The following is a 27,809-nucleotide window of genomic DNA, read 5'->3' as shown; positions in this document are numbered from 1 at the left end:
TCTTGTTTCTGACCTGCATCATGCCCCGTATCTGCAATTAATGCTCACATGAAAATGGCATTTGATGGTTTGATGCAATAACAAAATGTAAGCTTTTACTGCTTGGAACCTGTTAAAACCTGACCTAATTACATGACATTCACTCAGTTACTAAAAGAAATGTGGAATAAAGGTAATGCAAAAAAACAATGCAAATTCAAACTATATTATCATTTTTCACATAAATGTCATGATCTTGAAAATATATCAGATATTACCTACAATAGGCTTTATACATGATATATTCTACTAGAGTTTACTAACAGGGGTCTAAAGAAGCAAAGATTAGAGGAGCCGCTGACTTGCAGGGTGTTTATACAGAAGAGCTGCTTTCCAGTTCTCCAGACTGTTTTACTCTTGTTCATAATCTGACCTTTTTTTTTTTTCAGGAGGGTTTTAAAACCAGAAGGTTACTCAAATAGTTTTCGTTTCTATTTGTTCCACTTGCACCATTGCAAAAAGAGCAGAGATTTGTGGGCTGTATTGCATCTAACGATACGATAAGAAAGCATCTTTAAAAACAACTGAAAAAGTGAGTGACCAAGCTTACGATTGCTTTGTTTCCAAATATATTTTGCCTTAAAGCTGGCCATACATATTAGACAGCTATTGGCTGAATGATGCTTCAGCCAACTGTACAGCCATCAAAGTGGACACTCCCATAGTCAGCAAGAGCTTCTGTGTTCTCTATCAGAAAGATGCTGACTGACATGTCAGCAGCTTATCTCCAGTGGAGCAATGCAATCAACATCACTCCCGACCATCATTCAATGGCGACCCAATATACCTCGAACAGTCGGCCGAACCTGTTGGTATTGGAGGGTTCAGTCGACATAAGTCTAGTGTGTAACTTGAGATTCAGAGACTTTGGATTCAGGGACCTTAAAAGAGAATGCCTTGTATTAATTTGCTGATTGTATTTGTTTGAGCACATTCCTGTTGTTTATCGGTGCAAACCTCATTAGTAAAATGAGCTCCACTATTGACAATGGCATTCAGTGTACATCTTGTTGCTTGTATAGAATCCTTTGAGGGTGCATATTGCTATGCTAGATGTGCGCATGTTGAGTGTTTGGAAGTTCTGATACTGGACACAAATGAACTTGCAAAACTTAGATTCATTGACAACATGGAAAGGAGTTTGCTGCTCGCTGAGCATGTGTTTGCTGGGGTAGATGTGGGGAAGAATGGTAGCATGGAGCTGCAGGAAGATGAGGCAGCTAGCTGGGTAACAGAACGTTGAGTGGAGGGAAGAGTGCCAGTGAGGCTAGTCCTGATCTGGCTTAACCCAATGAGTTTGCTAAGTTGGCAGATGATGAAGATGTTATTACAGACGTAGCATTGCTGCAGGAAGACATGTCCTGTGAAAGCAGAGGGAATGTTTTCTCCAATAAGGAGAAAAGGAATGCAGGGCAGGCCAGACAGGTGCTGGTAGGGGGATTCAATTATGGGAACAGATGGGAAAAACTATCACAAAGACAAATATGATTGAACGATGTGTTGTCTTCCTGGCGCTCGAGTTTGACACATCGTGGATCAGGTGGACAGATTACTGGGAGGTGATGGTGAGGACCTAGCAGTTGATTTTAAGGACTTAAGTCACAAGTTTAAGGAAAGAACCTCAAATGTAGTATTATATGAAATACTACTTGTACTATGTGCATACCAGAAAGGCAGTGAGATATTAGGGAGGTGGGTCAGGAATTGGTATAGGAAGGAGTGTTTTTGGTTCCTGGAGAACTGAGCAGATGTATATCAGTCCTATGGTAGGGAAGGACTGCACCTCAATGGGGAGGGTGCAGCTGTGCTGGGGGAAAGAATGACAAGACGGTTTAAGGAGTGTTTAAACTAGAGACTGGGACTAGGGATTTACTGTACAGGAGGGGAAGACAGTGTAGAAAGTAACCTGGGCCTAAGTAATAAAATTGGAGGTTGAAATGGGTGGAGGGCTTAGAACAGTCAATGCACTAAGAAAGAACACAGGTTCAGAAAAATACATAGTGCTTGTATGCCAGAAGCCTCACCAACAAGATGGAGGAATTAAAAGTTATAATGATGCAAGAGAATTATGATATAGTGGGGTTAACGGAGATATAGCTGGATGACAGCTATGACTGGACTGTTATTTCACAGGGCTAAAGTCTGTTCAAGGCTAAAGTCTGTTTGTTCATATGTAAAATCTTCCATAAAACCCACCCTGAATGATAATATACGTGAGACACATGAACATTTCAAGTCTCTGGGTGGAAATAAAGGAAGGGAGAAATGTGCAAAACTACGGAAATCCTGAAAACATGATCTGTTGGTGGACCTTAAGAACTGGAGTTGGGGAACACTAATCTAGAGTAAAGTTATTTGATTTCTCAATTTCTCAGCTTTTTTATACCACAAAATGCCACTGAATCATTTTATTTTTTAGATACATAAGATTCATGGAGAAACTTTGATGGATATTTTAACATTCCATTTTTTTGATTGATGATGTATCTATAACTGGGGCTGGTATGTTAGCCCCAGTTACAGGGGGAATACAGCCTAATAACATACATGGCCAAGCTGATACTGTTGTGCCATTTACAGCAGCCACTGCAGCCACCTAGCTCCTAGCTACCATGACGTAGCATGCAGCATGACCCTTTTCCTCAACTGTATATACAGACCACCATATTTATTGCATATGCAGTTATCAAATAAACCATTTCTGTCTCTCTATGGGAAGTCCATCCATCTGTAAAATCAGCTCCACACTCCTACTGCTGTGTAGACTTAGCAAGCACTTTCAGAAAAGTCCTTAAAGAGTCAAATATCAGTGACCAGTCAGAACCTTTCAGATATTCGCTGGACCATCATTAGTTAAAGGCAAACTTATGTCCCATCGCCAGGGTGTGCCATAAATTTGTAAAATTTGAGAATCCTATAACTGATACTTCTAACCATCAGGAAAACAAGGGTCCAAGCAAAGCTTTATGCTCTGTTTTCCCCCATGTAAACCCTTTTTAGACTTTGTTTGCACAGCAGGTGGGATTGTTGCAAAACCTAAAAACACTTGGCTCTTAGTGGGTACTCCTTCACTATAAGGGTTCTGGCAGTTAGACTCCCACTGATAAGTAAATAATGGCATATTCTGGGGAAAACACCTTTCAGCTACATACTCAGTCCCCCTTCATTGACATATTTCTTAATAATAATATACTTTTTGTAATTATATAATAATAATAATAATAATAATAATAATAATAATAAAAAAAGACCATTACTCCAGTCTAATGACATAAATTGGTTTACTGCCTTTATTACCTCGATTATTACTATTGCTAATGTAGTAATGAATAATATAAAATATAATAACAAAATACCAGTAATAATTGAATAGTAGTATAATAGTATAATATAATATATAGTATAATAAGAAAGCACATGGTTCAAAATCATTTTGTATCTGAATGAGCTTAACAGTGAGAAGATGAAGCTCCTCATTTTTATTAAAGCTGTATGAGTATTGAAAGCCGTCTAATAGAAAAGACAGATTTCTAGCAACAAAAATGACCAACTCCAAATCAAAAATCTCATAAAATCAATGAAAAGTCACATCTGTTTTTCCTCTCTGCAGAGCCGTAAGCCAGAGAAGAGACTGTAACAATTTTTCTACTAATACAAATGTGTAGACATAAATTGGCTGCACTGACTAGACAGCAGCAACTTAGAATATAATTAGGGGATTTATACTCCTTTCTGTAATGTAGCTTAACAAGCCTTTTCTCTACGTAATTATTATTTAGGTAGTTCTTACTCAAGGTCTGCCCGTTTGGGATTGAGATCTATCTTTTTCCATTTTCTCCATTTTTTCATTATTATTAGTAGATTTACATTTGAAGGATATAGTGGTTAGCTGCTTTTCTTTGCTAGCGGTTGAGGGTTTAGCACATTGTACACAATGGGACGAAAGGAATCCCTACCATATTACTAGACTTATATTGTAATGGTGAAATCTACAAGAACTGCTATTAAATGCTTCATAAGGCAAGAAAATAACAAGTGCAGTTAGTGAAACTTTCTGGGGAGGTTGCTTGGAAAATAATAGATTCTATGTGTGATTAACACATTAAAGTGCATCTGTTACTCTATTCACAAAGCAAGTTTCTAGCACGTCTGGCAGCTGAAAGATCCATCTTTGCATTTGGTAACTACTCAATAGAGAAAGGGAAGAAAATTTCCATATTTACCCGGGAACATAGGTAGCATGATACATTGCACTTTAGCGGCGCACTCAGTGGTCATCACAAGGTTTGTTGGTAAACTTTAACCATACTGACACAAAAATTCTCATTTCAATAAAGATTTACAGCCATTTTCACATGGTTTTTCAGAGTAAGTATATCAATCTCATTAGGTTGAAGAAATCTATTTCATATTGTACACAGTTTCTTTTGTGAACACTAGTGACACATCTGTTTTAACACAAGTTGAATGCAGTAAACTTGTAAACTTCCTCCGATGGTGGTTTCTGGAAACCAGAATTGTATCATATAGGTCTATGGCAAAACAGTTAAATCGAAAAGTTGTGTCATGAAATTAATCACCGTATCACTTGGGGTCTACTAAAGATGGATACCCACTTTAAACGTTTATCCAAATGATCACATGAGAGTAAATGCGCATGTAAACTAGAGCACATTATTACTATACACGTACATCATATTGAAGCAATTACCTAGGCAGTAGTGCAAAAAACATATCTAAGTCAGTACCTGTACTTTCCTCAGACCTTGCTCCTTGGCTGATATTTTAGTTCTTAGAGCAGAACTATGATTAGTGACTACAGCTTAGCTACAATGCCTACGGGGAGTATGCGGGAGTCTGGGGCACACCTCCTGCGACCATCTCCCCCCCCCCCTCTGAATCTTAGCCTTCTCTGATTGTTTGCTGGCTAGGTTTAAATACAACTCTATCACAAAGAGCAAAATGGAATCATTGCATGGATTTCTATGACAACAAGGAGGGATTTACTATAAAATACAGACTACTAAACCACCAGAGAAACAGAAGATTGATGCACATACTGATGTGGACAAAATTTTTGGTACCTTTCTGTTAAAGTCAGGAAAACCCACAATGGCCACTGAAATAACTTGAAACTGACAAAAGTAATTTTCAATTTAAATTACTTTTGTCAGTTTCAAGTTATTTCGGTGACCATTGTGGGTTTGTCTTAATGTAACATAAGGGTGCCAACAATTTTGTCTTTGTGTGTATACTGTGGCAAATGAGCCGTAAGTTGTAGTAAGTATGCCTTGCTAAATACACCAGTGGGAATTTCATATCCCGGTCTGCAGAAGTAAGATGGGTCTTCTTTATTAAAAAGCAGAAGTAGATTTGCACTACAATTTAAACCAATTTCTGGTGCAAATATTAGTAAATTAGTTCTGCCGTATGGGGGCCACGACCTTCTGCTAAAATCTGCCCTCTTTTTAGAAATGAAAATCCATATGTGCACACACATACATAAATAAAAGAAAAGCGTAATCAAACCATTGTGCTCCAGCTACATACAAATCATGCCAATCTTGCTGGTGTATTTTGCAGGGTTTGACTATGCTCCCATTTGTTTTGGATTTGATTTATTCACAGGCTTTTCACATTTTGACAAGAAAACACCTTATTAAACTAAGCAATGACTTTTCATAGCTTTCAGGCTGCAGTTTAACATTTTTACTCTATGTATGTGGCTTTATAATGCCCAGAGGTTTTATTTTAGAGAGGCGTTGCTTCCAGCTAATCCTACCCATAATTTCCCTTAATATTATGGTATTTTCCAGGATCCGTGGGTTTAATACAGTGTATAGTTACAAAGGCAAAGCATCAATGAAAATGTCCTTGAATAGTGAATGTGTGTGAGTGGACAGGAACACAAATGGGGAGAACGTTAAAAGGAAGGTGGAGGAGAAATACGGCAATATTCCCAGGAGAGTCCCATCTGTGAACACTTCACCACTCCCCAACGAAAGGAGCTCTGCGTGGGCACAGGTGGATCCCAGCCTCCTGCTGGAGCAGAGCTCAGCGCGTAGCCTGAAAGAAGACTTTCATTACAGTTGGCTGTTTGGATTGGAAAGAAGCCATCTCAAACATTTGCAGGTGGCTTGGCCATACTTTGACACTTAAATATTTGAGGCCGTGATAAAATCAGAATATTACTACAATATGGCGCTATACAAAATGTAATGTGCAATCCTTAATATGAAATGTATGTTAAAAGATCCATTCTCTGGAGACCACTAAGAAATTCACATTTGAAATTAGTATACTACTTATTCCCAAATGTTTTGGTTTTAATGTGTTTTGGGAGGGAATGGAAATGAAAGCGAGTCCGTCCAAGTTCTTTCGCCTTTCATGCTCATGTTACAACTGTTCGAGGCATACATTTTCAAAAGGCTCACATTTTTTATTTTTTGCTTATCCTCCTATGGCAAATAGGAAAACTCATAAGTCTCGTAGATTCATAATCCTGTTTGTAACAGCTCAGACAGGGTGAGGGAAAATAAAGGAAATTTTGACGTCATACATTCGGATGCTATCAAGAAACACTTTGATACCCATCAGTACCTACTCTCCTAAATATTTGTATCCTCATGTATCCTCATGTGGAAATAATATGTAAAATATTAAAGATGAAAATAAACCCTATGTAAAATCGGTTCACAATTTATCATGCATACAAAATACAAAAACATTTGTAGCTTAGTATGTCCAGGGCTAATCTGTCCAGCTAGAAGACTAGAAGATCCTCTGATGGGGCTAGCATCATGGCTGATAAAGGATAACAGCAACTCTTTAGTTGACAAAAGAAAAGATAACTTTTACTAGGGTTTTAGAGTATTATATGACTAGTCTGTGTGAGAATATGAGTAGCCAACATGATTAAAAAAAAGATACCAAGAAGACCGATATCATAGAAAAAAGGCTCTATGATTACAACTGTTGATGGTCCCTGAAAAAAGAATGTCTCATGGCAAAGATATGTTCTAAGAAATTGTATGTTGTACCTACATTAAACATTTTTCATATTTGCCACAAGACCTTCCTTTGGGAACCATCATCAGTTTCTGTTATGGTGTTTTTTTCCCATGGTATCTTTAAGAGACCATCAGCAGTTTCTTTCTATCTTCCAACTAATATGTCCCCATTCGACCAATAATTGGTTTCCAGTGTCGGCTAGATAGTCTTTTCCAGTGTTGGCTGGATAGTCTTTTCCAGCGCTGGCAGGATAGTTTTTTCCAGTTCATGCTGCAACAATTTGAGGCATACATTTTCAAAGACTCCTGCTTTAAGACCTCAGCATGGTAAGTTCACCGCCAAGCACCTATTCATACACAATTCTTTGACATCCACAATAAGTTGTTTTTTTCACTCTGTATGATAGGCATACTGATTTAGAGAGCACTGTCCTCCTTTTTTGCAATTCATTTTTGCAATGAAAGTCAGTATTTACTGGGTGTAGACCAAATCTTTTATTTGGTGTGCCCAATGAAGTTCCCAGTGTTTCCTTAGTTGTCTTCATAATGCAACAGCTACCTACAAGAGTACAAGGGTTCCAAACTGATATTCTTAGCACTCTAAATTGCCAAATGTACATCACACATCTTAAATCTATTATTATTTAGTATAAAATTCACCAAAAATGTAATAAAAATGCAAGCTAAAATGCAAACTAAAAGAGATAATCCTATAGAATTTTTATTTTAAACAGCCTAAAATTAAAATAATATATACATCAACCTTATTCAACCACATGGTTAGAAACATATCAAAAAGATCACGGTTTGCGAAGAAAATATATTTCGATTGTTAGAACATTATTTTTATTGTGTGCCTTAGTAATTTTTACTAAAACAAATTCTATAAAAGGTCAAACAATCTTTGAGTGTGGGCCAAAAAGATAACACATATCTTTTTTTATCCAAAGACATTTAAGCCATAAAAGGAACCTAGACTCCAAATGGAAATATTGCTGTACCAATTCTTGTCCATCATAGTCTAAAATATTCTTTACATCGGTCATAATATTAACAACTATAGATACATTCAGAAAAACTACAAGAAGCAAAATGAACAAAAAGCTTCCCTTGGCTGGTGTCCACAGTCGGGACCCGGTCTTTTGTCTGCCCTTAGTCACACAGAGGTCAACTTTGACGCATGGTAAGGTTTTTAATATTAGACAGAGTAGGACTATCCCGAACGGGTTCACCTTGTCGTGGTGGGATAGCTTTTATACTATTTTTGACCACAAACAGTGTTACTAAGAACCCTATTTTATTTAAATGCACTTGCTTTTTATTTGTTTACAGCAGGGTTTGTGTTCATTTTGCTTCTTGTAGGTTTTTCTGATTCATGGCCATTGTGAAACATGCATTTATGTGCTGCATGTATACAAACTTAAACCAAGCTCAAATTTTGTGTTTTTATAGATACATTCAATTGATATTCTAACAAACCATAAAGGGAACTGTAAAACCTTTAACAAAGAAGATAAGAATCGTCACCCTACCCAATCTGACGATTTGTAGAAGGTGCTTGTGTGATGACTGAGCTGGACTGGGGAGATGGCATTGCCTGCTGTATTACAACGCTTGTATCATGGTTTGGCAGTCTTGAATTTGATAGCTGGTGTGATGCAGGTCCACCCATGCCTCCAACCGAGTTATGTAGTGTGAGGTTCTGCAAGAAGAAGAGTAGGAAATTGCCGAACATTACTATTTTGTTCATTTCACCAGATCAAAATCTTCATCAATCCACTTAGGTCATTGTTACATAGTTACTTGATTTGAAAATAGACACATGTCCATCAAGTTTGACTTTTCTGAGACTTAGCTGTTGGATTTACAAGAAGGAGAAACAAAACTTTCTGATCAACTGGAACTAATTTACCAAATTTGGGGACAATTAATATTCCCTTCCTACTCCACTGGGAAGTACCACTTTTATAGAAGGAGACTTACACTGAATTTGGTTTGTGCTCTATTTGGAGTCAGGCAGATGATGCCTATATGTCAGTGAGGTAATATATCATACATAGAACGAGGATGGTTATGCACTATACCGGGGGCCAGGGAGATTGTACATAGAGTCGAACACAAAAAGCTCTATATGTGGAGTCAAGGTGATTCACTAAAGGTAAAGTCAGGGAGGAAATGTTCTATAAGTGGAGAAAGGAGCGTGATATGTTATATAGGTGGAGTCATGGAGGTAATATACTGGATACATTAAACAGGAATATCACGTTAATTATTAGAGAGGACAGGGAAAATCATGACCCGCCCATGTAGTCCCCAAAATATTACTAGAACAAAGGATTGAGTCAAATTAAGAGAAAATTATTATTTTTTTTACATTTTGTTTTTTTTTTCACATTAGCATCTTAGCTTCTGTTTACCACAGCCAACAACAAAGAGAAATCTATTTTTACACTGAAACCAGCAAATTATGATGTATCGCACTGCCTTTAATGGGGTCCATGTGGGATACGCATTTCTGATGGTAAGAATAGTGCAAAAGAATACAATTTTCTTGGCAAAATACCTGAAAGTCTAATGCAAAACCAAGAGTATTTCCATCTTGGCATATGGAATATCTTATCAGTTATTTATGGCATAAACTATGGAAATGCCATGAATGCATTAGGTAGTAATATCTTTTTAATAAGTGTAAAGGATATTTTGGTCCCTCTCAGGTATTACTATTTTTTCTATTTAATGACCTGACACCAAGAACACAAAAAATAATATTCCATGCTAGCATGAAATATCTATCAAAATACTACATGCTACGTGTGCACTATTAATCTTTACCAGAAATTTAGGAGCATGGAGAATGAGGAGGCGTAAATTTATTCTGGATTTTTGATAAATATAAAGGGACTTTTAAAAGACGGCCTGCTGTATATCCAGCCCCGCATTTTCAAACATTTGTTTTACGATTTAAGATGTATTTAACACCTCTGAAGGAGTAAGACTCAAAGCTATAACTGAACAGCATAAAACCAGTCGCACAAAGTAAAATAAATACACCTTTCAGTGTGGATGTCTTACGGCTTCAGCAGAGCTGGATTCAAACAAGAGTATTTGGAAGAAAAGTTCAAAGTGACAATATGAGAAATGGCAGGTCTCAAAATTATAAGTGCCGCATTAATAGGCTCAGGAAAAAATTTCCGTACACAGTACTTTATATAGAGCAGCTTGTACATACTACCTGTACCAAAAATAGCCGGCTTACGGTAAAGTGCGGTCGTGATAGCTCCACACACCTCATTACTTAGAACAGTTCATGGGTATTACCCAATCTTTTTTCTATAGGTGCTCTCTAGTAAGTCTCTACTGATATACCATGAACCCAAAAGATAGACAATAGAAATAGATGGCATGTCTCTAGAAATACTACCTGAAAGTGACTTTTTGTCCTCATTTCCCATCAGGCCTCTGGCCTACTATCGTTTCATTGACGATATTTTAATCATCTGGACGGGGTCTGAGCAACAGCTGAAGACGTTCCATGAACACTTTAATCGATTTCATCCCACCATCAACCTAACACTCAACTACTCCTGTACTGAAATTCACTTTTTGGACACCATCATCAAGCTACAGAACAATGAAATAGAGACATCCTTGTACCGGAAACCAACCGATCGTCCTACATACCTCAAATGGGACAGTTTCCATCCAAAGCACATAAAAAAACTCTATTGTTTACAGCCAAGCCATCAGATACAATCGGATATGTTCCAACCAGATGGATAGAGACAAACACTTTGATGGCCTCAGAAAGACCTTTTTGAAACAGGGCTACCATCCAAGAACAATTGAGAACCAGATTACAAGAGCCACCAGAATATCAAGGAATCATCTCCTACATTACAAAACCAAACAAGAAAACAACCGGGTGCCTCTAGTAGTCACCTACAATCCAAATCTGGAGGCGCTAAGAAGAGCTGCACGGAAACTACAACCCTTACTACAAAAAGATGCCCGATTACAATCCATATTTCCAGACCCCCCACTTCTGTGTTTCAGGCAGCCCCCAAATCTAAGAAGCATCATTGTCAGAAGCTCCCTGTCATCTCCACCAGCTACAGGTACCTTTCCTTGCAACCAGAAAAAATGTAAAACCTGTCCATGTATAACGACCACAGACAAGATAAAGATCCCCAATTCACATCAAGACTATAAGATCCCAGGTACGTTCAGCTGTATCACATCTAATGTAGTGTACTTAATTATATGTACCAAATGTCCAGCTAGGGGTCTTTATGTAGGGGAGACAGGGCAAAAACTTAGAACAAGGATGAATCATCATCACCACACAATAAAAGAAAAAAGAACAGATCTACCTGTAGCCAAGCATTTTTGTTCCCCTGATCACAGCATAAAAGATATGAAATTACTAGTATTAAAAGGTAACTTCAAATCTCAGAGAGAAAGAAGAATCTCAGAATATAAACTGATGACACCATCAGACAAAACTTTTGCCTAAAGTCCACACAACCCCTCCTCATATCTACTCAACCCTCCTCCTCCAAACCCCATTTCTCCACCATTACAGAAGGTCAAGTCTCCTCTTTACTCTCCAAATCACACCTCACCACCTGCGAACTTGACCCAATGCCATCCCACCTCATCACTAACCTTACCACAGTCTTCATCCCAACCCTAACCCACCTCTTCAATCTGTCACTAACAACCGGAGTCTTCCCCTCATATTTCAAACAAGCCGCAATCACACCCATCCTCAAAAAGCCCTCCCTTGACCCTTCCTCTCTGACTAGCTACCGCCCCATATCACTCCTCCCCTTTGCCTCAAAACTTCTAGAACAACATGTCCACCTTGAACTGTCCTCCCACCTCTCCTCCTGCTCCCTCTTCGACCGCCTGCAATCTGGCTTCCGACCGCATCACTCGACTGAAACTGCCCTGACCAAAGTCACCAACGACCTACTAAATGCCAAATCCAAGCAACACTACTCCATCCTCCTCCTTCTGGACCTGTCATCTGCCTTTGACACAGTGGACCATTCCCTCTTACTCCAGATTCTCTCATCTCTTGGCATCATGGACTTGGCTCTATCTTGGATCTCCTCATACTTAACAGACAGGACATTCAGCGTCTCCCACTCACGCACCACCTCCTCATCTCGCCCCCTATCTGTCGGTGTCCCCCAAGGTTCAGTTCTAGGACCTCTGCTCTTCTCCATCTACACCTTTGGCCTGGGACAGCTCATAGAGTCTCACGGTTTTCAGTATCACCTCTATGCTGACGACACACAGATGTACCTCTCTGGACCCGATATCTCCTCCCTACTAACCAGAATCCCACAATGTCTGTCCGCCATCTCATCCTTCTTCTCCGACAGATTTCTAAAACTCAACATGGATAAACCAGAGTTCATCATCTTTCCACCCTCTCATTCACATCCCCCATCCGACCTATCCATCAACGTCAATGGCTGTTCACTCTCCCCAGTCCCACAAGCTCGCTGCCTTGGAGTAACCCTGGACTCTAATCTCTCCTTCAAGCCACATATCCAAGCCCTTTCCACCTCCTGCCGACTCCAACTCAAAAACATCTCCCGGATCCGTGCATTCCTCAGCAAAGACTCTGCAAAAACACTAGTGCATGCCCTCATCATATCCCGCCTCGACTACTGCAACCTCCTGCTCCGTGGCCTCCCTTCCAACACTCTTGCGCCTCTCCAATCTATCCTAAACTCAGCTGTTCGACTAATCCACCTGTCCCCCCGCTATTCCCCGGCCTCTCCTCTCTGTCAATCCCTTCACTGGCTCCCGATTGCCCAGAGAATTCAGTTCAAAACCTTAACCATGGCATACAAAGCCATCCACAACCTGTCTCCCCCATACATCTGTGACCTAGTCTCCCGATACTTACCTGCACGCAACTTCCGATCCTCACAAGATCTCCTTCTCTACTCCCCTCTTATCTCCTCCTCCCACAATCGTATACAAGATTTCTCCCGTGCTTCCCCCCTACTCTGGAACTCTCTACCCCAACATATCAGACTCTCGCCGACCGTGGAAACTTTCAAAAGGAACCTGAAGACCTACCTCTTCCGACAAGCCTACAACCTGCAGTAAACACCACTGCACGACCAGCTCTACCCTCACCTACTGTATCCTCACCCATCCCTTCTAGAATGTGAGCCCTCGCGGGCAGGGTCCTCGCTCCTCCTGTACCAGTCGCTGACTCGTCTTGTTAAGATTATGTAAATGCTTTTGTTATGTATATCCCTATCACATGTAAAGCTCCATGGAATAAATGGCGCTATAATAATAAATAATAATAATAATAATAATGATGACCTTTAACACTTTCAGAGCAGGAATGAATGTGTTGCATGGATTTATGTCATTCTACATCAACTAAGGAATGTGCTCCTCAGACTCTCAGACCTGTGAGGTCATCACAACACTGGACACAGGACAATAAAAGCTTCACACTCCTTATCTATTAACTGCCAAAATATTTATAGCCAGAACTGTTTATTTCTTCCATAATAACTCTGCTTATCATCACCTGTCTTACCTATTGCATTTTTTTTCTCTTGTGTATCTTATTGTGTATAAATATGTGACTCTTCAGATTTTGTGTTATACTATGCCTGATGAAGAGACCTGAGTAGTCTCGAAAGCTTGCAATTTGTTACCATCTTTTCAGTTAGCCATTAAAAGGTATCAACCACTGAGGACTCTCAAATCTAAATATTTTTCTATCTACTGGCTAACACAGTACAAGAATATATATTTTCCCTATATATAGAAATACTACCAACATCTGATTACAGGGTATGGTCTGATCAGAAGTGATTGTGTGCCATTTAGCCTCCAGTGCGCCAATTTTTTATTAGCATATGTCACAAGTGCCTGATCGGACACCAGTGGTATAACTTGAATCTTTTGGGCCCCAATGCAAAATCTCCAGCTGAGTCCCTAACTATCGTGGGTCTTTAATAGTATTGGTCTCCTAATACGTGCCAAAGGGACTCTTTGGGCCCCTTAAACTCAGGTGTGACTGCAACCCCCCACCTATTATAGTTATGCCCCTACTGATCTGAATGATTGACATGATCATGCCAGTCGTGTAGCCATAAGGAAAAAAAACTAAGTAGAGCAAACAAAAGTGACATGTCACTTTCCTAAAGTTGCAAGTGATCCATGGCAGTAACTGTAGACAGACCTCCACAGATCAGTTATTGGTGGGATATCCTAGCAATACCCCCAAATGTCTGTATTGTCGGCACCTTGAAGGACATGATTCTCATGATATTATATCCTTTAATAGACCATATAATAGTATACAGTTGGGAAAATAAGCATTTGATACAATGCAGATTTTGCAAGTTTTGCCACCTACAAAGAATGGAGAGGTCTGTAATTTTTATCGTAGGTACACTTCAACACTTCAACAGAATCTAAAAAAAATCCAGAAAATCACATTTTATGATTTTTACATAATTAATTTGCATTTTATTGCATGAAATAAGTATTTGATACGATACAACAGATAAACAACTTAATATTTGGTAGAGAACCTTTGTTTGCAATTACAGAGGTCAATTGTTTCCTGTAGCTCTTGACCAAGTTTTCACACACTGCAGCAAAGATTTTGGCCCACTCCTCCATACAGATCTTCTCCAGATCTTTCAGGTTTTGGGGCTGTCGCTGGGTAACATTGAGTTTCATCTCCCTCCAAAGATTTTCTATGTGGGTCAGGTCTGGAGACTGGCTAGGCCACTCCAGGACCTTGAACTGCTTCTTACGGAACCACTGCTTAGTTGCTCTGGCTGTGTGTTTCCGGTCATTGTCATGCTGGAAGACCCAGCCATGACCCATCTGTAATTCTCTTACTGAGGGAAGGAGGTTGTTGGCCAAAATCTCGTAATACATGACACCATCCATCCTCTCTTCAATATGGTGCAGTCGTCCTGTCCCCTTTGCAGAAAAGCATCCCCATAGTTTGATGTTTCCCCCACCATGCTTCATGGTTGGGATGGTGTTCTTGGGCTTGTACTCATCCTTCTGCTTCCTCAAAACACGGAGAGTGGAGCTGATACCAAAATGTTCTATTTTGGTCTCAACTGACCACATGACCTTCTCCCATGCCTCCTCTGGATCATCCAGATGGTCATTGGCAAACTTCAAATTGGCCTAGACATGTGCTGGCGTGAGCAGGAGCATCTTGCGTGCCCTACGGGATTTTAATCCATGACGACGTAGTGTATTACTAACGGCAATGTTTGAGACCGTGGTCCCAGTACTCTTCAGGTCATTGACCAGGTCCTCCCATGTAGTTCTAGGCTGATTCATGACTTTTCTCAAAATCATCCTTACCCCACGAGGCGAGATCTTGCATGGAGCCCCAGACCAAGGAAGATCGACAGTCATCTTGTGTTTCTTCCATTTTTAATTATTGTGCCAACAGTTGTTGACTTTTCACAAAGCTGCTTGCCTTATGTACTGTAGCCCATCCCAGCCTTGTGCATGTCTATAATTTTGTCCCTGGTGTCCTTAGACAGCTCTTTGGTCTTGGCCATGATGGAGAGGTTGGAGTGTGATTGATTGAGTGTGTGGACAGGTGTCTTTATACAGGTAATGAGTTCAAACCGGGGGAATTAATATAGGTAATGAGTGCACAGTTGGAGGGCTTCTTAAAGAAAAACTAACAGGTCTGTGAGAGCCAGAATTTTGGTTGGTAGGTGATCATATACGTGTTTCATGCAATAAAAAGCAATTTAATTATCGTATATACTCGAGTATAAGCCGACACGAATATAAGTCGAGGCACCTAATTTTACCACTCAAAACTGGGAAAACTTATTGACTCGAGTATAATTCTAGGGTGGGAAATGCAGCAGCTACTGGTAAATTTCCCCATCCTGGTAAGCATTGCCCCCTCATCACCAATCCTGGTATGCATGGCCCCCTCATCCCAAATCCTGGTATGCATGGCCCCCTCATCCCCAATCCTGGTATGCAAGTCCCCCTCATCACCAATCCTGCTATGCATGGCCCCCTCATCACCACTCCTGGTATGCATGGCCCCCTCATCACCAATCCTGGTATGCATGGCTGCCTCATCACCAATCCTGGTATGCATGGCCCCCTCATCACCAATCCTGGTATGCATGGCCCCCTCATCACCACTCCTGGTATGCATGGCCCCCTCATCATCAATACTGGTATGCATGGCTGCCTCATCACCAATCCTGGTATGCATGGCCCCCTCATCACCACTCCTGCTATGCATGGCCCCCTCATCACCACTCCTGGTATGCATGGCCCCCTCATCACCAATCCTGGTATGCATGGCTGCCTCATCACCAATCCTGGTATGCATGGCCCCCTCATCACCAATCCTGGTATGCATGGCCCCCTCATCACCAATCCTGGTATGCATGTTCCCCCTATCCTGGTATACATGGCCCCCATCACTGCACACATGAAAAAAATAAACACTTCTACTCACCTTCCTTCCCTTTGCTCCAGGGCTGTGTCGTGTTCTGCCAGCAGCTGATCTCAGCTGATCTCAGCATCTGAGCAGCGCATGACGTCACTGTCATGCACCCTCAGGCACTGAGGTGAGTTGCGGGGATATTCACTCCTCTCCACGCTGGGACACCCATGGGAGTGGGGAGGAGTGAATATTCATACTCTCTAATAGTAGGCACAGAGGAACGCTGAGCCGCAGCAGGAATCCGGCAGCTGCGACTGATACTGCGCGCGCTATTAAAGAAAGTGAATATTCACTCCTCTCCACTCCCATGGACGTGGAGAAGAGTGAATATTCATTTGATTTAGCAGCGGCACACGTGGGCGCTGCAGCAGCTGGCTACTGCCTGTGCACCGCTCCTCTGCTGCCGCAACACCCCCCACCACCCTCCACAGATGGAATATACTATAATTAGTGTTGAGTGAGTATGAATTGTTAACCCCTTCAGCGAGCACGCTCGAGTGCTCGCTGAGTATTTGCGGTGTGCTTGGAATCGATGAAAGTGTCGCCGCGCCTGCATGTGTCACATCTGTCATACACCTGTGACACATGCAGGGATTGCCTGTTTGTCAGGAAATCCATGCATGTGTGTCACAGCTGTCTAACAGCCGTGACACTTGCAGCCGCGGCGACAGTAAAAGAAATGCCGAGCACGCCAAAATACTCAGCGAGCACCCGAGCGTGCTCGTTTAAAGAGTTAAATGAGAACGCTCGCTCATCACTAACTATAACATAAGTATATACTCGAGTATAAGCCGAGGGGGGCTTTTTCAGCATATAAATGTGCTGAAAAATTGGGCTTATACACGATTTTATTTTAAGATTCTGTCTCTCACAGTTGAAGTGTACCTACGATAAAAATTACAGACCTTTCCATTCTTTGTAGGTGGGAAAACTTGCAACATCAGTGTATCAAATGCTTATTTTCCCCACTGTATATTATAATTTTGGGAACCATTTTATTTAAAGGGGATGTCCAGCATTAGCATTAGTTCTATATTTTTTATTTACATTTTTTTTTAAAAGAAGCAGAAAAACAAGACTATACGATCTCTTCCAGGGAATTCAACATTTCTGGTTTCAATTGATTTAGTATTTTTTTTAGTTAGTAAAATTATATTAAAAGTATTAATGACTCCCCTTTTTCCCAGCGTATGGTCCTTCATTTAAAATAATGATTGGAGTTGGGCTAAAAGAACAAAGAGCATAACAAGCTGACTGTATATGTTCTGACATACACCTATACACCTGACCACATATAGTGTTCGTTCACACGACCGACCGTATTTGTGGTCAGAATACGGTCAGTGAAAAAATCGGATTGCACTCGGACCAATGTTATTCAATGGGACAGTACAGATGAGCGACTTGTTTCATTGACTAAATCTGCATGTGAAAAAAACGCAGCAAGCACTAGTTTCTTCCATAAATAGGATGAGACTCGCCTATTTAAGTCTATGGGTGCATGAAAAAAAATGGATGCCATTGCAATTCTGTAACATAGGAAGTCTAAATGGTCTTGTAAATGATTAATAGCTGCTGCTGTAAAAAAACGGATTGTACATGGACAGCACACGGATGACAAGTAAGAAAAAAATTGTTTTTTGGTTGAAACTTTGAACAATTTTTTTCTCCGATTGTTCCTCACCTGATTTTGGCTCCCACTCCTGAGAAAAAATACTGATCAAATACTGATAGTGGGGCCATGGCCTAAGTGTGAATCTTGCTTCTTATTTCTTTATGGAAAACAGTAGCATGCAAAATAGAAAGAAAAAAACTTTGCAGAAAGTTTATTACTCAGCAATGTCGGCAACAAGTGAGGTCTGTTGCAGATATTGACTTTCGCCATTGAGGTCAATGAGGAAAATTTGTAACACATCTGATTCACAGCAATAATAGTTCGGCTGTGGATTTACAATCTGCATTGCAGAATAATTTCCATAGCATATTTTTTTTTACCACAAATCCAGACAGAAAATGAAAAGCTTATACCCCACATGTGAACATATCATTAAAGAAGCTTATTTTATGACACTGCAATAGCAGAAATATGTTACTTATTGTCCCTGTTGAAACAAATGAATATAGTGCCCTGTGACTTTTAGTATTTCTATACAGAGCAACATGTCAAACTAATGAGATGATGAAGTCTGATGATTATGTTGTCTTCATTCACTGACATTATTGACCTGTTTGCTCCTCGCTGTAATCACCTTGCAGACAATCAATTTTTTGACTGCAGTAGAATTTCTTAGTGTTTTCCCCTTTCAATTCTGTCAGCCTAAGATGACCAATGTATATGTCATTTTCTAGTTAACCAAAGTCATCAACTTACCTATATACACTGATCAGCCATAACAATTAAATCATTTGCCATAAAGCCTCATTCACATTGGGCAGCATGGTGGCTCAGTGGTTAGCGCTGTTGCTTTGCAGCTCTGGGGTCCTGGGTTCAAATCCCACCAAGGACAACATCTGCAAGGAGTTTGTATGTTCTCCCTGTGTTTGTGCAGGTTTCCCCCATGTTCTCCAGTTTCCTCCCACACTCCAAAGACATACTGATAGGGAATGTAGATTCTGAGCCCCAATGGGGACAGTGACAATAATGTCTGTAAATTGTCAGAATTGTAAAGCGCTGCAGAATATGTTGGTGCTACATAAATAAAAAGATTATTATTATTCACATGTCCGCTTTCTACACACATGTTCAGTCATGTCTTTCACAGACAGTACATGTACCCATTATAATCTATATCACATGTCTGTGTTTTCTTGTGGACTAAGCTACAGACCCAAATCACTCGTACGAATCTATGGGTCCATGAAAATAATGGACGCAAGACTGATGCCATCCATGTGCTGTATGCTTTTAACATTGCAATGGATCACAGAAGCTTTGTAATTTTTTTTGGCATGCGAGTAAATCATTAATAGTAAAATCAGACACATTGCCAAAACACTGATGAAAATCTGATGCAACACACCGATCACAATTGGTAATTTTTTTTACGTGTGAGTCAAAAAAGCAAACATTAGAATGAGGCCTAATAATGAGCACTATGGTGATACGTAGCCTCATATACAGCAAGCGATCCTCGTCCTGTAAGGTAAGTAACAGACATGCACTTGGCCACCCACACAATGAAAAGAAAGTCATCAGACCAAGCTTCCTTCTTGCATTGCTGCTTGCTCAGTCCTGATGCATTTTGGTGGTAAACAAGGGCACTCTGAAGTGTGACGGCACAGTTTCATATGCAGCGAGCTGTGATGTACTCTGTTCTGATATCTTTCTTTAGTAGCCATCATTTTCAGACCAAACAGACTTCACTCTCCAAACCTCAATAGTGCTCGTGCACCAGTCATCCTTTTTTGGACTACTTTGGTAGATGCTAACTACTGCTAATTGGTAACCACAAGATATGATATGCTGTTTTGGATATTCTCTGACCCAATCGTGCAGCCATTATAATGTGATCCAGTGGTGTACCACCAATGGCGGCAGGACAGAATGGCAGCGGAGCTGCAGAGATCCGTCCTCTGCTTCCTGCCCGCCGCTTCCTCCCTCACACAGGCACGCGCTGCTTGATGACGTCATCATGCAGCGCGGGCCTGTGTGAGGGAGGAAACTGCAGACAACAAGGATGCTTGGCCTGTGGTGGTACGGGCAGAGAGGTAAGTGTTTTTTTTTACTTTTACTGAAACGCTGGGGAGAGCAATAATGGGGCTGATGGGGCTGGAGAGAGCAATGATGAGGCTGGGGAGAACAATGGTGGGGCTGGTGGGGCTGGGGAGAGCAATGGTGGGGCTGATGGGGTTGGGGAGAGCGCTGATGGGGCTGGGGAGAGCAATGGTGGGGCTGGGAAGAGCAGTGATGGGGCTGATGGGGCGGGGAGAGCAATGATGGGGATTAGTAGACCAATGACAGGGATGGGGAGAGCAATGACGGGTTGCTGGGAGAGAGCAATCATGGAGGTGCTGGGAGAGTAATGACAGGGTTGCTGGGAGAGAACAATGATTGGGGTGCTCGGAGAGAGCAATGACGGGGGTGCTGGGAGAGAGCAATGACGGGGGTGCTGGAAGAGAGCAATGATGGGGGTGCTGGGAGACAATAATGACGGGGTGCTGGGAGAGAGCAATGACGGGGGTGCAGGGAGAGAGCAATGACGGGGGTGCTGGGAGAGAGGAATGACAGGGGTGCTGGGAGAGAGCAATTACGAGGGTAATGGGAAAGCAATGACAGGGGTGCTGGAACAGAGCAATGTTGGGGGTGCTGGTAGAGAGCAATGACGGGAGGTGCTGGGACAGCAATGACGGGGGTGTTGGGAGAGAGCAATGATGGAGGTGCTGGGACAGAGCAATGATGGGGGTGCTTGTATATTTTCCGTGTGCACATAGCCTTACAGTTAATTGGGGAGAGTCACAGTGACTGAATAATTTATATTATTGGCAGGTGGAGATTATAGTTAATGGGGGGCACAGTGCTGCTTATCACTTTATATTTTGATTACTAAGTGGCGAACAGTATATTAATGGGGGGTTACAGATCTGTATTCAGGGGCGCAGTGCGGGGGAGACACATGTATATATACAATATATGTGACCTTGTTATTATCTAGGCTGGAGATCACCATGACAAGACGAATCGTGACTGGTAGATGTCGACATGAAGGTCTGAACAGATGGAGAAGAAGCAGCAGAAACCGACTCTGATCAGATGAGATGTGCGCGTTAAGTGCCTGGATGTAAATATTATTCTGTATCTGTGCTGTATGACTTGGAGTGATAATGTTACATGTAAAATCCCTTAGGCTGCATTCTCACATTTGTGTGAAATGTCAGATCTTTTTATCGGATGGTCCACGGACTTGTAGAGTTTTATAGATCCATTCACACATCCATGAAAATCACGGATCTGAGAATGAGATCTGTGAGGGTCAGAGAATGTCCTGTTCTGATCCGATTTTGAGGATTAGAATAGGACATGCTCAATGCATCTGTAAAACTGGGCAGCACACCGACACTGCACACAGATGCAGGAATGTAGCCGTATTATATATAGCACAGTCCCTTAGTACATAGTGTACTCACTTATTATGTATAGCATACGCCTTAGTATATAGTGTACTCACTTATTATGAATAGCGCCGTCCTTAGTTATATAGTTTCATCTTTTATTATGTATAACACCCTCCCTTATTACCTACCATCCTCTCTAGCTCTAGGGCTCACAATTGGGGGATCATACTGTGTTGCGGTCAGCAAACTTTGCCCTGGGAGTTGAGATGAGGTACAGTAGGGTCATTATACTGCGCATGTGGAGGAATTCACCATGGGGGTATCATACTGCGTTTGGGGGACACTTTTGTTGGTATCACACTTTAGGGGACAATGAAAGAGGGGCCTAGGACGTCAGCAGGAGGAAAATTACTATGTAAAGGATGGAAGGTTGTGTGATCTGCTCTTCTGTGACCCTGACAATTATTTATATTTTTTTGGGGTGGGGGGGCAATTTGAACTTCTGCTATGGGGCCCCATGAATCCTATGTACGCCCCTGATTTGATCCATGTTAAAGTCATGTACACCATTTTTGCTACTTCCAACACATCAACTTCAAGAACTGAATGCTCACTTGAGGCCTGATATATCCAATCAAACATCATTAATCTCTTCCCAGTTATCACTGATCCGGGTGCAGTATATTTGTTATGACCATTGCTGTCATATACAGGTGTATCTCAATGAATTAGAATATCATCAAAAAGTTAATTTATTTCAGTTCTTCAATACAAAAAGTGAAACTCATATATTATATATAGTCATTACAAACAGAGTGATCTATTTCAAATGTTTATTTCTGTTAATGTTTATGATTATGGCTTACAGCCAATGAAAACACAAAAGTCATTATCTCAGTAAATTGGAATAATTAACAAAAACACCTGCAAATGCTTCCTTAGCGTTTAAAAAGTTCCCTTTGTCTGTTTCAGTAGGCTCCACAATCATGGGGAAGACTGCTAACTTGACAGATGTCCAGAAGGTAGTCATTGACACACTCCACAAGGTCCCAGAGCTCCAATTTTCATTTGGAAATCAAGGTCCCAGAGTCTGGAGGAAGAGTGGAGAGGCCACAATCCAAGCTGCTTGAGGTCTAGTGTGAATTTTTGCACAATCAGTGATGGTTTGGGGAGCCATGTCATCTGCTGGTGTAGGTCCACTGTGCTTTATCAAGACCAAAGTCAGCGCAGCCGTCTACCAGGAAATTTTAGAGCACTTCATGCTTCCCTCTGCCGACAAGCTTCTTGGAAATGGAAATTTCATTCTTCAGCAGGACTTGGCACCTGTCCACACTGCCAAAAGTACCAATACCTGGTTTAAAAACAACATTATCACGGTGCTTGATTGGCCAGCAAACTCACCTGACCTTCACCCCATAGAGGATCTATCCGGTATTGTCAAGAGGAAGATGAGAGACATCAGACCCAACAATGCAGACGAGCTGAAGGCTGCTATCAAAGCAACCTGGGCTTCCATAACACCTCAGCAGTGCCACAGGCTGATCGCCTCCATGCCACGCCGCATTGATGCAGTAATTGATGCAAAAGGAGCGCCGACCAAGTATTGAGTGCATTTACTGAACATACATTTCAGTAGGACAGCATTTCAGACTTTTTGATGATATTCTAATTTAGTGAGATGCACCTGTATGTCAATTTGGAGCCTCCACAGAACAGGGGCTAAAAAATAGAAAGCAGCATTTTTCAAATTAAGTTTCATTTAAAAATAAAAATCTGTTGTCAAATAATTAATTTTCAGTAAGGTTACATTCCCACGATGAGTTTTTGTTATTTTCACTGCGCTAAAAATGCAGCATCTTATAGTTCCAGCAAAGTTGACGGGATTTATACAGATCTCGTGCCTCATGTGCTTTTTACGCAGTATAGGCTGACCTGTAGTGTATGTATGCAACCTGTATGCAACCTACTCCATTTCAATTTCTCTTGCAGGTATGTTGCATTTTATGTGCAAATTTTTCCATAGAATTGCATTGGATACAAAAAAACTGCAGGTAAAAAACACATTTATTTTTGTGCGTTTCCGCATTTGACTGTGTCAATAAAGTTTTGTCATAGCCAAATACCAGGAAGTATCAAAAACAAAGCAGCTTTATTTTTAACATTACATACCAAAAGGAGACAAAAACTTCAGTGTCAAAAACACAATAAAAATGTATATAACAATATACTTAATAGGTGAAGGAATGGTGCAGAAAACTGGCAACATTAAAAACTTATTTAATACTTTTTTGAGAACATAGTGTGAGGGTGGAGTGGATGGCGTTCCACTCCTCTGATGGCTCCTGACGTTTAAATGTATGAGAATGTATTTCACTGTTCTGTGTTTTATTGTTGTCCTCATGTGGCTCCAGTTCCTGTTTAGCTGGGTATCACAGGGTTAACTGTAGGGCCGGCCCATAGTGGTAAGTAGGATTGGGGATCTCTGGGTTAATTACACAGGAAGTAAAGTTAGTTAAGATCAAGGAAGGAAGACGTAAGGACACCCTCTGGTCAAGGTGATCATCACCTGGGGTGTGTGTGTGTGTGTGCAGAGGAAGTCAGCAGAGACAGCAGTGAAGGAGAGAAAAGGGAACATCTAAGAGGAACTACATCTGTTTCAGCTGAAAACTCCTAGCAGGCAAGTTGGGGAAGGAAAAAAATGATCAGTAACTTTGTTAGAGTCCCTAAGGGAAACAGAAAAGTGTCAGCCAGATCCTGGAAGTTGCAGGTCCGAGAAGAGACGAGTCAGCATGGCTGGGGGCACAGTTAGTAAAGGGGCAGCCACAGGCACTTTGTTTACATGGTTCCCCAAAAAAGTGGGCTAAAGATAGTGATCACTGAAAGACTCAGCTAAAGTGCCATTATAGCTAGGAAGATTGGAAGCCCCTACCTCTGTTCTGCATATTTCACCAACTGGGCCACTGAAGATGTGCGCTGGAGACATGTCACTGTTTTGTAACTTGAAGAACGATGTCTGCATCTCCTGCTGCTTTTTGTGTGCAATTACAACTGTTAGTAAAGTTGAGTTTGTTTTTATGAACTGGTGTGATTTCCCGTTCGTGGGGTCGCAGGGAATTGGAGTCGTGCATTGCGTGGTGGACCAGAGGAAGTGGGAAGTGTCCATCATGGTAACCAGAACACACACCCACACTGAAAACAAGCTCCCTTTTTCTGTAGCGAGCTAGGGCGTGGGAGATGAGTCCCTCGCCCACGGCTACCACCCTGAGCCTCGTTACAATAGTTTAAAGCAGACAAATCTGTTGATTTTTTAAAGGGTTGACTTTTGTACCCCAATGGGGTCAATTCATTTTACACCTAAAAACTGTTGTAAAAAGTTGAAAATGTTTGCATAACACACAGTTGTGCAAAAGTTTTGCAACTTTTGGTGCTTTTAAGCCATATCAAAAAATATCTTGAAAAATTGTTGGAGCTTAGATAAAGGACGTGGCCTAGCTCAGCCGGGCAGATTCGTTATCATTTACAACACGAAAGTGGCAAAAATTATAGCAGAAATGTACTCCTTCTAGTCTATGACTGGGTTACATTTCCTGATGCTTGAACATGGGCAGCCAAATGATGCCCGAAATTCATTAAAAGGCATAGATCATTTAATGAATTTCGAACATCTTGCTCCATCGTACTTTGGATCAATACTGGCGTACAAAATACCATTCTTGATGTATCCCCCCTGTCTATATATAGCATATATATAATTATTTATCTGTCTAGCTATATATAAAATATATGTACAGCATCCATCTACCTTATTTATTCACTTTACAGAATAAACTATGGCCACTCGCTTCTAGATTCTTTTTGTCTGAGCTTATGATATAATTCATGGCAGACTTTGCAAAGCCCCAGCTTTACATGAGAAATGCAAACAGTTCATGTAATAAAAACCAGCCAACATATTGAGACTGGCCACATTCCAAACACTTTATATGTTTTATTTCAACCAAATCTCAGCAATGAACTAAACAGTTACTGCAGTTTCTGTTGAGAATTCACCTTGGTATATAGAATATATATGCCTAGATATTGCTAACTTCATAAAGCATGTGTCTGTAATAGACTTCTCTCCTAAACGGAATCACATATTTAATTTCCAGAGTTAGACTTGCAAACTTTTATATGTAATATCTCTGCCCATCATTAATAGCTCTTATATCTTTAATAGACAATGAGGAATATTCATTCAGCTTTGTATATTATAGGTATAAAGGCCACTGTGCTCTTATTCAGAAATGTGACCGTCGTTTACTTTTTGTTCAGAAATTAATAGTACACATGAAAAAAAAATTTGTAACATACACTGTGTGCACAATTATTAGGCAATTAGTATTTTTCATGATTCATTTTATTATTAAACAACCACAGTGCTGTCTGTCAATCCAAAAAATTAAAAAAGGACATTTTTAATACAAGTATATTACAAAATAGCTTAGATTACGGCACTAAATAGATTGGGATTTAGAATGAAATTTAGTTTGACTTCGTACAACCCTTTAATAAACCTGAAACCTGAATATTTAAGAAAGTAAAAGTGAGGTTTTGATTTTCTTAGGAGAATATCAATGTGTGCAGAATTATTGGGCAACTAAATGAAAAATGAAAATTTTTCCATCTCAATTGTTTTTTTTTATCATCTGTGAAAGATAGAATAATAACCCAAAAAATTAAAATGTCCAAAAATACATTTCTGACATTTCAAAAAAATAACACTGACCAATATAGCCACCCTTTTTTTCAAGAACAGCCATAAGCCTGCCATCCATGGAGTCTGTCAGAGTCTGTATCTTTTGATGATCAAATCTTTGAGCAGCACCAACCACAGCCTCCCAGTCATTGTTCAGAGAGGTGTACTGTTTTCCTTCACTGTAAATTTTCCATTTAAGAAGGGCCCACAAGTTTTCCATAGGCTGCAGGTCAGGTAAGGAAGGAGCCATGTCATTATTCTTTCACTTTTAAAACCTTTACTGGCAGCCAAGCAGTGGAGTTCTGTAATGCATGTGATGGAGCACTGTCCTGCAAAATAATCATGGATTTTTTGAAAGTTGCAGATATTTTCTTGCACCACTAATTGAAGTAAACATCTGCTAAAAACTGGCAGTAGGTTTGGGTGTTGATTTTGATACCATCTTTAGTCCAAAAAATGTCCAACTAGTTCATCTTTAATAATACCAGCCCGTAGCAATACGCCATCTCCACCTTGTTGGAGTTTGAGTCAAAGTGGAGGTCTATGACCATTATTGATCCAACCATGGGCCCATCCATCTGGTCCGTCAAGAGTCACTTTCATCTCATCAGTCATAAAACCTTTGAAAAATATGTCTTCAGATATTTCTTGCTCCAGTCTTGATGCTTCCACTTCTGTACCTTGCTGAGTGGTGGTCAGGTTTCAGCCTTCCTTATCTTGGCCATGTCTCTGAGCACTGAACACCTTGTACGTGCTCAGAGAAGGTTGCAGTACTTTAATGACCATTATCCAAGCATATGTGCGACAATTATTTAAGGTTTATAACCTTAAAATACATGAAAATTGGAATAGAAAGCGCACTATTATGACTTGTTCCATGTAATAGCCTAATGATTATCCCATTTGTTTTAAAGGAAGTATGTTGGCTCAGTGGCTAGCACTATTGCTAAGCAGGATGGAGGTCCTGGATTCAAATCCAACCATGGCCAGTACCTGCATGGAGTATATATATTTTTCAATGTTTGTGTGGATTTCCTCCCACCATGTTTCTGCTTTGAATAAACTCCCACAACAACCAAACCAAAGACCCTTGTAAAGGAAGCGTAATCCATTTACAAAGAGTTGTTCAGAGTTCATGCCTCTAACAGGGACATAGTACTGATTGTCTAGAGGAAAAGCCTCAAACACAGTTCAGGGGAGGGAACCTTATTTTTTTTTACATGGAACACTACCAGCAAATAAGTATCCGTACATTTCTATCTGTCCTCATTGAGAGACAGTATAAGCCCACCCATCTTCTCAGCTATTGATGTGAGTGATGTCCGTAAAGCGCTGCAGAACATGTTTGCACCATATACGGTAAGCAAAAGGAAAAAAAATCATTGTACTTGCACTGATAAAGGAATATTAGTCTGAATTAATTAAATGTTCTAATTTAAAATACTTTAAATTTGGCACAATGATC

At 40.6% G+C, this 27,809-nt stretch overlaps 1 protein-coding gene across 3 annotated transcripts in view; it reads right to left on the bottom strand.

The window, feature by feature from the left end:
- CREB5 (cAMP responsive element binding protein 5) overlaps nucleotides 1-27,809 on the bottom strand; it is a 613,433-nt gene that overhangs the window by 405,147 nt on the left and 180,477 nt on the right. For all 3 annotated transcript variants that reach the window (XM_073677914.1, XM_073677916.1, XM_073677917.1), the window contains exon 5: nucleotides 8,582-8,751. In XM_073677914.1, coding sequence (XP_073534015.1) covers nucleotides 8,582-8,751 — 170 coding nt within the window. The remainder of the gene's footprint in view (nucleotides 1-8,581; nucleotides 8,752-27,809) is intronic.

This window comes from Phyllobates terribilis, unplaced genomic scaffold (assembly GCF_046119375.1).
Source record: "Phyllobates terribilis strain yellow unplaced genomic scaffold, ASM4611937v1 Scaffold_4__5_contigs__length_816908805, whole genome shotgun sequence".
Classification (NCBI taxonomy): domain Eukaryota; kingdom Metazoa; phylum Chordata; class Amphibia; order Anura; family Dendrobatidae; genus Phyllobates; species Phyllobates terribilis.
This window is presented reverse-complemented; position numbering and strand designations above follow the sequence as displayed.